This window comes from Spinacia oleracea, chromosome 3 (assembly GCF_020520425.1).
Source record: "Spinacia oleracea cultivar Varoflay chromosome 3, BTI_SOV_V1, whole genome shotgun sequence".
Classification (NCBI taxonomy): domain Eukaryota; kingdom Viridiplantae; phylum Streptophyta; class Magnoliopsida; order Caryophyllales; family Amaranthaceae; genus Spinacia; species Spinacia oleracea.
In genome coordinates this window covers 84,809,648-84,819,836 of record NC_079489.1, presented here as the reverse complement: position 1 = coordinate 84,819,836, position 10,189 = coordinate 84,809,648, and the positions used below count along the sequence as shown (strand labels likewise).

Below are 10,189 nucleotides of genomic sequence, written 5' to 3'. Positions count from 1 at the left end.
TCCAAACATGATATGGTGTATGGCGTAGTCCGGGAATGTGATTTTGATTGCGCGCTCCTTGTTAGAGTCTATTTTTTCGCGAGCCCCCAAGCACTGGGGCTCGTCGGTTTGTTTTTCGCATCTTGTAATCATGTTTGGGGTCATGCTCGTATGTGCGAGCGACCTTTTATAGTAGTGTGCTACTTTAGCGAAGCCGTGGAGTGCGACTTTAGTTTTCAGGCGACATCCGGTTTTAGCTTGGCCCGGATTAACCCTTTGACAGAAAAACATTTTTTATTTGGAAAACCAATGACTTGACGACACATATTTTTGGTGTTCCGAAGAATAACCATGATATTTAACTCGTTTTTTTTAAAAGTGTACACAAGCATTTTATGAGACGAGTCTAAGTTTCGACCAAGTTTTAATGTTATATTTTTTTTCTTGCTTATTTGGGAGCTAAAGGTGCTTTGGGCTTGATCCTACTCGCAATAGGGCCTCGTGTTTAACAACACGGTCTTAAGTCCTTTCCTGTTCCGTGTTTTGTGAAATCTGGGCCTTGGGCTGCATTTTCAGCGCCCAAGGCCAGGCGTTAAACATTTCGGCGCCCAGCCGTGGGCGCTGAAAGTCCTTTCCTGGTAATATTTGATTTTCGGATTTCCTAACACGTTTCCGAATGGGATCAGGATGTCATTGGGTGCGTTCAGCTATATATAGGGGCTATATACGTCCCTATTTTCTACTACTCTCAAATTCTTTCTTTTCCTTTTGTTGTGCTTTAATTATTCATTGCTTTTGCCATGTCGATCCCTACTTTCTCACTCCAACGGACTGTTAGGCGTTGGCTACGGGCCCTTACTCCCACAGAAAAAGCTTTGTTAAAAGAATACCACTTAGAGGCACTTTTAGGCTTACAACAAATTAATATTGATTATAACTTTCTGCATGCTGCCCTAAGCTTTTGGGACTCTGATCATCATGTTTTTGCCTTTCGGGGCAACGAAATATGTCCTTTGCCCGATGAATTTGCTGCGATCCTTGGTTATCCTACTAATGCTACTCCTGTTACCCCTGGCACTAGACCTGTCAAAAATCGACCCGACCCGAAAACCCACCCGAACCCGACCCGAAAAAAGCGGGTCTTGAACAAGATTTTCCAACCCGAAACCCGTTTTTATCCGAACCCGAGCAACCCGGAATTTTCGGGTCCAAAACGGGTCGGGTCCGGTATGACCCGTCGGGTTTAGTGGTTAAATGATTTTTTTTTTTTTTTAGATTTTTTTTGAAAAAACAACCAAAAATCTCAAAAAACCCTAAAACTAAAGTATCATACTCAGGAGCCGTCAAACGCCCAAACACTATCTCTCTTTCCTCTCAAGCTCTCATCCTCCCTGGTTTACTAGCCGCATATCTAAGCTCTCATCCTCTCTGGTTTATCGACCAAGGCTGCTGCTGCTTTCATGCTTTCTCATCCTCTCTGGTTTATCGACCAAGGCTGCTGCTGCTTTCATGCTTGTTGCTTGCTGCTGATTCTTTCATGCTTGCTGTTGTATTTCTCTAGAAATTGGGAGGTGGCGGTTCTAAATTGTTCAACCACAACATTAGATCGATAAACAAGTACCCCTAGCTTAGCTATATTACTCTGTGAGTCTATGTGTTTTAAAGCTTAACATTTTGAAAAGCCACGTACTCCACATTCTTGAATTGGGAACTTGCGAAGTAAATGCTAATACAAGAAGTGAATTTCAGTTGTTAAATTGTAATTTATGTTATAAGGGACTAGGCCACTAGGAACAATGGCTATGATTTTTGGCTCACTCCATATCTTCCTTTCTCAACTCCCAAACTTTAATTATGTTTCTTGGGTTTCTTTAGCAGTTGATGTTATATCACTCAGGCTAGTTGAGTCCTTGTGTTGCAGTTGTAATTAAGCACATACAGTACCAGGTTGATCCTGATATTTGTCTACTTGATTTTGAAAATTGTTAAAATGATTTCATCTCTCTTTATTAAAATTCTTTACACTTGATTTTACTACTATTGTTAAAATGTCCAATTGGTGTAACTTTAAAATGCACCTGATAATCTGACATCATTACTATTTAATGAGCAGACGATACTATATTATTATCAATTGGATCTCTCAATGTTAAAAATTTAAAATGCTTTTAATTTCATGCACATCTAGGTTCATTATACGAGTAACTAATAGTAATAATAATAATCATTTAACCCGTTGGGTCAATCTGAATCCGTAAAAAAACATATAAAAATAAAAAATAATACATAATAAAAAAGTTTAATAAAAGCTCTCAACCCGTTGGGTCAACCCGAACCCGAAAACTCTGGGTCTTGAACAAGCATTTATCAACCCGAACCCGAAAGTGACCGACCCGATAAAACCCAAACCCGAAGTTGACCGACACTGACCCGACCCGAACCGACCCGTTTGACAGGTCTACCTGGCACTATTGAAGAGGGTAAAACAACCATAAGGGCTTTCCTAGGGCTAGATGATTACATGTTTGCTGAAATTGTTGTAGATGATAAGGTTAACTTGGCAAAACTTGTAAAACATCACTTTAGGCCTAGTAAGAATATGACCGAACAGAAATTGAATATTCGAGCCCTTGTATTTTGCTTTTTGAATCATTATTTGCTATCGAATAACAATGGTGAGTTCGGTGACATAAGGTTGATCCCCTTGATTAGCCAGATGGAAAGTTGCTATTCTATTATGCCGTTGGTTGTTGCCGAGACTTTGCTGAGTGCGGATGAGTTGAGGAAGGATGCCAAATCTGAACATTTTAAGGGAAGCCCCCTATTACTGCAGGTAATCGATTTTTTTCTTTGCGCGCATACACGTCCCTTTTGCATATATTTCTTTTTGCCTGGGGCTGAGTTTCAGCGCCCAGGGCTGGGCGCTGGAATTTTCGGCGCCTGGTCCTGGGCGTTGAAACTACGCCCCAGGAATCGTTTTTTTTTCTTTCTTTTCATTCTTTTGATTCGGTCGTACCTGTTTTTGCAGATTTGGCTTGCGGAACGGCTTAGACTTTTGGAAGCTCCTGCCGATCCTAAACATTATCGCCCTATAGCTTTGGGTAACCGAAAATACTTGCACCAAGGCTAGGACGAGGCCGAATGGACCTCCTTTTTTACTTATGGCATTTGTTCTATTAAGTGGGTGGTACCATGGTGGGGTTTGACTACTATGACAGGGGGTTCTGATATATCGGTTTATGTTTCTTTGTTGGGGCTATCTCGTCCCATTTATATTTTCCCTTACCGAGTCATGCGTCAATATGGTTTAAGGCAGACTATCCCCTTTTCTGATATGGTACCACCTAAGGTAGCGGCCTTTTCACAAACACGGGTCTTAGCGTGGGCTAAGTATTATGATGGTCTCCCGCGTTGGGCAGTAGCTACAAAGGGCTTTGTGGGTCTTTCTGAAAACTACAAGTTGTGGATGAGCTCCGATGACAAAGATGTGAGGACCGAGGCTCGTAATGGGGAGCCGGCTGAGCTTTTGATACCTCGTATTCGTGTTAAGTATGAGGGTCCTGATTCTGCCAAACCTCGTACCTATAGTGTTAAGACTGTGAAAGCTCGTCATGATCGAAAGCGAAAGGGAGTTCCTCCCCGTTCCAGTTTCAGGCCTAAAAAGATGCCTAACATGAAGGGGCCTGCTGTTGTTAAAAGAAATGCAAGCTCTCGCGGAGATCGTCGCCGGAACAATGTATGGGTTAGGAAGGCTCAGCCGCCTGTAGAAACAGTGGCTAGTCTAGTTGATGATAATAATCCTTCTCCCACCATTGCCTATGCCCTCGAGGCTGAGCGGGCTATAACTGAGAATGTTTCTGAAGCCTTGGCATCTTTGGAAGTTAGTGTCCAGGAGCCGGTTCTTATGGAGATTGATATTGGGGCACCGCAGAAGACTGTGGGGGTGGATCCTGCGAACATTGCTCTCTACAAGACTTTATTTGATGATCCAGAAGAACTAGAGTAGTGTAGTTCTGGCTAGGGTGTAGGTGCCCTTTATTTATTTCAGTTGCGTTTGTTTTTATTCCTAGCACTTTGTTTTCCTTCTTATTATTTCTCAATAAAGGCGTATTTTTATTTTTCATTTTCATTTATTTTTATTTCTCCTCTTTTTTATGTATTTTATATGTCTAACACTTTTTGCACAAAGGATATATGTTTTTTTTATTGGACCGAATCCTTGGTAAGGATTGCCTACGTATCTTGTCAGAATCAGGTCGCGCGTAGTTCTAGCTTTAGAATAAGTTCTAGTATGCCGGATTTCGGTAGATATGCCCTGAGGTGGAAACGTATTACTTGATCGGTCAAATGAGTGAAGTATTATCTTTATTTTCATCTGCCGTTCTCTTTTTTTGCCATAGGTCGCGTAAAATTCGATTAATTTGTATAGCTATATTCTTGGTAAACCTATTTGGATACGTACTGTACCCCCCAAGTGTTCGTTATTTTTCCGTTGTGTGCGGATAAAATGACGAGCACTTTCGAAAAGAAAACTTTTGGCAGGCAGAGAGTTTCAACGCCCAGGCTGGGGCGTCAGAAATTTCGGCGCCCAGCCCTGGGCGCTGAAAATGACTTGGGCGGTCAATTTTTGACGCTTTGCTTCACATGTTCTTGCGTTTATTTCTATTTCTTTTTTTTGTGCCTTGATATTTTGCTCGTATTTAAAGTTAATTTTGAGGCTATTTTGGAGGCTTTTTTGACTGTTAGCGTGAAATGCATTTTTGTCCAGATTAATTTTTTCTATTGGTGACTCGAAACAGTTTTGAAAATGGAGTTAGGGTGCGGAAGTTATGAAGACCTTTGTGTAGGCTTTGGAGGTGGGTTGTTAGTGAAGGATATGATGGAATCTATGTTTTATGAATTTGTTTTTTGGTAACATTTGCATTGTTTTGGATTTTGATTTCCTTTGATTTTGGGTTGCATGGATTGGCTCTTATGATGACACTGGTTGCCTTTTTAGGTTTTGGGGATATGAATGGGATAGTGTGGTTTATTTTGTGGGTTTCGGGAATTGGTTCCCATGGCACTATTTCAAAACCGAGTGGGCTTTGTTTGTTGGGCCTAGAGTGGGCCGCCTCTTTATTTTTTTATTTTGCAAGTACATTTGGTGTTTATTTAGTGTTAGAATAAAAAATTTTAGGAGAAATATTACGCCTTTATTGATTCGGAAAGTAAGAAAAACACACTGAAATAAAACTGACCTATATTCTAAGCGGCCTTAGGACCATCTAAAGTCTCTATTATTTTTTCTATCAATCTAAAGAACTACTAGGCGCTTTTTTACTAATGGTGCTCTATGTGGCTCAAGCCTGGGATTTAGTCTCATAAAACTTCGGTCCTTCACCGGTACTCATCTTGAATTCCATTCCTTTTGCATTGACCCACTGGTATGTCTTCACCCATCCGTTCTCGGCCTCTTCTAGTGTTGATGCAGGAGAGATTAACCGGGTTGGATCAAAACCTTCATCTTGTAAAGCTAGGGTAGTCATCACAGTCTCGTTCTCCATAGGCCTCGATTCGTTAAACAATGTCCATAGAGCCTGGTTGTCCAATATTTCAGCTGTTTTAGTCTTGGTGAGGTGGGGTGCCTCATCCAAGGTGTGGCAGTCATGAAAAATTTCAAATCCGGGTTTTAGCAAGCCATCCTGAACGAAGGGTTCAGGGAAATCACAGCATGGGTGTTCTTCTCCTTCCCGAACGAACATCCCGTTAAGGGTCCTTTGATATGGGGGAAGGAGGGTGGTTTGTTTGGCTTTGTTAAGGCGTAGCCTAGATAGGCGGTCAACAATATCTTCCTCCGTTGGTTCATAACCTAAGCCAAAGGGAGTAGATTTGTCGGGAAAAGGATGGAATGTGTATTCCTTCTTCCTTATTCCCAATGGGGTTCCTGGGAGATAACCTTGAGCTAACATCATTCTAGGGATGACTCGGGATGCATGCGGGTCTAGGAATGCTGGATCATAATCTTCGATGAACTGGATTGTTTCTTCCATTTGAAACCCATAAAGGTCGTCTGCAGTTTCGGCCGTTCCAACCATAGTACAACTGACGTTGAGAGGAGGGGTGCGGATTTCTAGTATTACCCCGTTATGGTTAAGTTTAACCATTTGGTGCAAGGTAGAAGCCACACCTCCTAAGTCATGGAGCCAAGGTCGCCCCAAGAGGAGGTTGAAAGTGGGCTTGATGTCGATAATTTGAAACTCCGTGGTGCGTGCCACAGGCCCGGTTTATATGGTAAGGTTGATTTTTCCCAATACAGGCCTTCTGGAGTTATCATAAGCTCGTACCCCTTGCGTGGAGGTTTGGAAGTCATCGTTTCCTAGCCCCAAGCAATGGGCGGTTCGCAATGGGCAGACATTAACCGCCGAACCATTATCTACGAGCGCTAGGGGGATGTTTTGTCCTTTGCATCCAACCACTAGGTAAAGGGCTTTATTGTGAGCACCCCCCTCTTTGGGTAAGTCTTTATCAGTGAAAACTATGGCCTTTTCTCCGGCATCTCTCGTCACATGGCTAACCAATGAGTCAGGTGTGATATCTGTAGGTATTGAGATGAGGTCAAGTGAGCGAATAAGCTATTCGCGATGTTCCTTTGAAGTACACATAAGATCCCAGATGGGAATCTCGGCCTTGGTTCTTTTTAGTTGTTTCAGGAGAGGATTTTCAATGACTTCCGCGACGGTGGCGTGCCGTCCATTCTCAGGAGTTTGCCTAACCGGGATGTCGTCCATAGGAGGTGGGTGAATATCCGGTTGGTATATCCTTCCGGATCGGGTGAGGTTGTCGACCTCGGGCTCCTGAGGGGTGGTGTCAATGAGAGCATACCCGGGCCAAGTTTCAGTGAAGAGGTCCTGGCCCGAGACTTGAGATAGGTAAATATCTTCAGCATCATCATTCCACACACCGCACACTTCCCTCTCGATTCGATCCATAGGGACCACAGCGAGTGGTGCACCTTGAGGTGTAATATACACCGTGGGGTTGAAATTCTCTGGTTGGTCGAGAGAGATGTGACAAGAGCCGAGTGGGCTCTTGTTGTTGTTGGGTTTGCCAACGTTAGGGAGAGGTATCACTTCATCGTCTATCATGTCCTGGATCGTATGTTTTAGATTCCAGCAGTTTTCAGTGTCATGCCCATTTCCTTGATGGAATTTGCAGTATATACCTTCGACCCAATATTTGCTTTTGACAAGAGGGTCACGGGTGGGGCCTATAGGTCTCAACTTTCCTTGATTGGTTAGTCTTTCAAAGGCTTGTACCAAAGTCGACCCGAGTGGGGCAAACTTTCGGTCTCGGACCAATCTTCCAGGGTTTCTTCGGGCGGGAGTCTCTTCTACAACATGGACTTCTTGGGCTTGGGATGTGTTACCCCGATTATAGGTGTTGGTCTTATATGTGGGTTTGCTATGTATGGTTTTGGCGAGGTCGTCCTCGATTTTTATTCCCACATCATAAACTCTTTTGAAAGTGTCGAGTCCCAGGTACCTAAGGTGTTGTTTGTAAGCCGGGTCCAGGTTGTCAATGAATTTTTGGACCAATTCTGTTTCGGGAGGCCTATTGATTAGCTGGGCCGCCTGGTCCCTCCATTTAGCAAAGTAGGTTGTGAAACCCTCATTTTTCTTTTGGAAGAGAACTTCCAGCTCGCGCATGGTGACTTGGAAATCCATGTTCGACGAGTATTGCTTGATGAAGACATTGAGAAAGTCTTCCCAAGTGGGGAAGAGCTTAGGGTCATGGTGATAGTACCATTTGAGCGGCATAGGTTCCAAGGACAAAGGAAAGGCAGGTAAGTACATGGACTTGTCCACGCCTTTCAAGTTCATGGTATTCACAAAGCTCAGTAGATGATCACGGGGGTTGTCCGTGGCCTTGAACTTTGGTAAGTCAGATGAACTGAACTTTTCTGGTAATTTGCCAGGAAAAGGTTCAGGCTCGAGGGAGAAGTATTTCCTCCCCATGGTTTGCTGTAGGACCATTTTTTCAATCCTCTTCTCGTTTTCGAGGTCATTTTTGGCTTGCACAGCCGCTAAGGCTTCGTTTTCCAATTTCAGTTGGCCCATAAGTTGGGTCATTTGGACCATCTGGTCTCGCAAATCTTCGATGGACATGTTTGGAGGTGCGAATCGAGGTTGGGGAAGCGGAGATCCTTGAAATGAGGGACGACGGACGGATCTTGGAGTTACTAAACCTGATGTTGGTGATGTATCTTCGAGACGCACTAACCGTTGATTCCCTGATCGGCGCCAAGTGGCAGGACCAGTCCTAGGCATAAGATAAGCTAAAGTTTAGGTTCCCAAAGTTTCAAGCATTACTTAGTCTAGACTTCGACTCTCTAACTTGGTTTTTCACTCTTTCTTTTGTCGGTACAGTTTTTCGTTTTTTTTTTAATTTTGGTCATTCTTTGGATTTTCGAAACACTTGCCCGTGTGACATTCATAGTTGTTAGCATGTTCGGTTTTGGTGCCGAGCATTGCCGTCGTAGGAGGCCTAACAACGACACAAAGAGTTATTAATTTTTCACGAGTCGCTTTTTGAAATCGAGTGCTTTTCTTACGCCCTCGTAGCAATTCTTTTGATGAACATTGTTTTTTTGTACTACGTATTTTCCTTTCGTGCGGGCACCGAAGCTGTTGCGCCTGACCAGAAGGCCAAGCAGCAACTTCAGCGCCCAGCGAGGGGCGTGAGAATTTCTGGCGCCCAGCCAGGGGCGTTGAAAATGCGTCCCTGGCTGGTTCTCGTTTTCTGTCTTCTGTTTATGCGACTTTGATTTGCGTGCTTGCCTTATAACGTCCTTTACGCGTGGCAGCGTTTGTGGGATTCGTTACAGGCCATCCCGAGCGTCGCTTATTTTGTGGCGATCATTCGGGTTTGCGGAAACGTGTTTCGGAATAACTCTTTGGCAAATTAGTCTATGAATGTTTGGGCAGTTTTTTTTTTAGGTCGTTGGTTTTCTAGGATAGTTTGTCACACAAAATCACATATTTCGCTACACATAACTACATTACAAACACGGATTTGAAAATTAAATATGCCATGTAGTTTATGATAGGCTTCTATGGGTAGTTTATTGCGCCTGGCTTGGTACCGCTTCTATCGTAGATCCAACACATGCCCCGGTCGAGGTAGTGTCTTCAACAGACGAATTTCGCTCAAGAGGCCAACACGCAAGTGCAAGCCAAGGGGGCATGCAGGCGAGAGGGACCTAATGGGCGAGCGATTGGGTTCGGGATAGGTGTACTACCTGCACAAGTACCGAGTGGGAAACATGCGCGGCGTATGCACCCCCCTATTGGCGAAAAAAGGTATCCTTAGTCCCAACTCCCGAGGGAGCCGAGATTCGTTATGATGTTCTGCCCGTTCACATTAATATGCTGATTTTCAGGTCGTCCCAACTTGATGGGGAAATAAACGCGGGGTAGGATCGTTTCACCCTTCGGCTATTTTGATTACCTACAAGCACGAGTATTTCCTTCACTATCCCCAGTGGAGACGCCACTGTGAGGGGGTCGAAAAAAGCGCGAGGCTAATGCGTGACCTCGTCCCTCGTGGGTGTGACGATTCTTTTTATTCAATCAAGTGTAATTGGATTTCCTGTGAGTATACACTCAATTGACTAGTAATATAGGAGTCGCCATTCAGTTTTTAACGACAATGAGAAAAACTGACAAAACCCGGTTATCGTGACATAAAGGGAGTGCAATTATGTTTGACCACGATGGCCGTAGGTTCCCTTGTGATCCCTGGTGTGGGGATCTCTCAATATACACCCGCAAGGTAGAGATTGAGGGTTCGGGGGACTGTAACTACCTAGAGGAGTACTTCGCTCGTCGATAACTCCAGAGGCAGGATATCCTTACTAGCTCAGCATAAATAATTGAAGGGACATGCATTAACTATTAAACTAATCTGAGTTGATTTTAGCAATATGCAACATATAACACTAATTCGATCGTGATTATCTGATTTAAATAGCATTAAGGGACCTAGCATGATAATCCGATTTCCCAAAAATATGATATTTGTTAGGCGTGATAGAACAATCAGGTTTAGTTAGTTTAACAGTTCATAAAAAGGGCTAGGAAAGCAGTTAAATCATCGAAAAGGGACACATTACGACGCACCCTTGAGAGGTGCGTCACGGTTCTCAGAAAACTAACCACTTTGACTTTGC

The 10,189-nt window shown here is 43.6% G+C and overlaps 1 protein-coding gene across 3 annotated transcripts; it reads left to right on the top strand.

The window, feature by feature from the left end:
- Nucleotides 1-1,300: 1,300 nt before the first annotated feature.
- On the top strand, nt 1,301-4,102 carry LOC130470417 (uncharacterized). Of its 3 annotated transcripts, none has more exons than XM_056840537.1 (3): nt 1,301-1,623; nt 2,696-2,812; nt 3,008-4,102. In XM_056840537.1, exon 3 carries the CDS (start codon nt 3,191-3,193, stop codon nt 3,983-3,985), a length of 795 nt encoding a protein of 264 aa, XP_056696515.1. In that variant the 5' UTR covers nt 1,301-1,623; nt 2,696-2,812; nt 3,008-3,190; the 3' UTR covers nt 3,986-4,102. The 3 variants fall into 3 exon arrangements, with proteins under 3 accessions (XP_056696515.1, XP_056696514.1, XP_056696513.1); XM_056840536.1 differs by having other exon boundaries at nt 2,692-2,812; XM_056840535.1 differs by having other exon boundaries at nt 1,301-2,812.
- The last annotated feature ends 6,087 nt before the right edge of the window (nt 4,103-10,189 follow it).

Excerpts from the sequence above, each read along its gene's own strand:
- LOC130470417 (XM_056840537.1), top strand. The coding sequence starts at position 3,191 with ATGACAGGGGGTTCTGATATATCGGTTTATGTTTCTTTGTTGGGGCTA.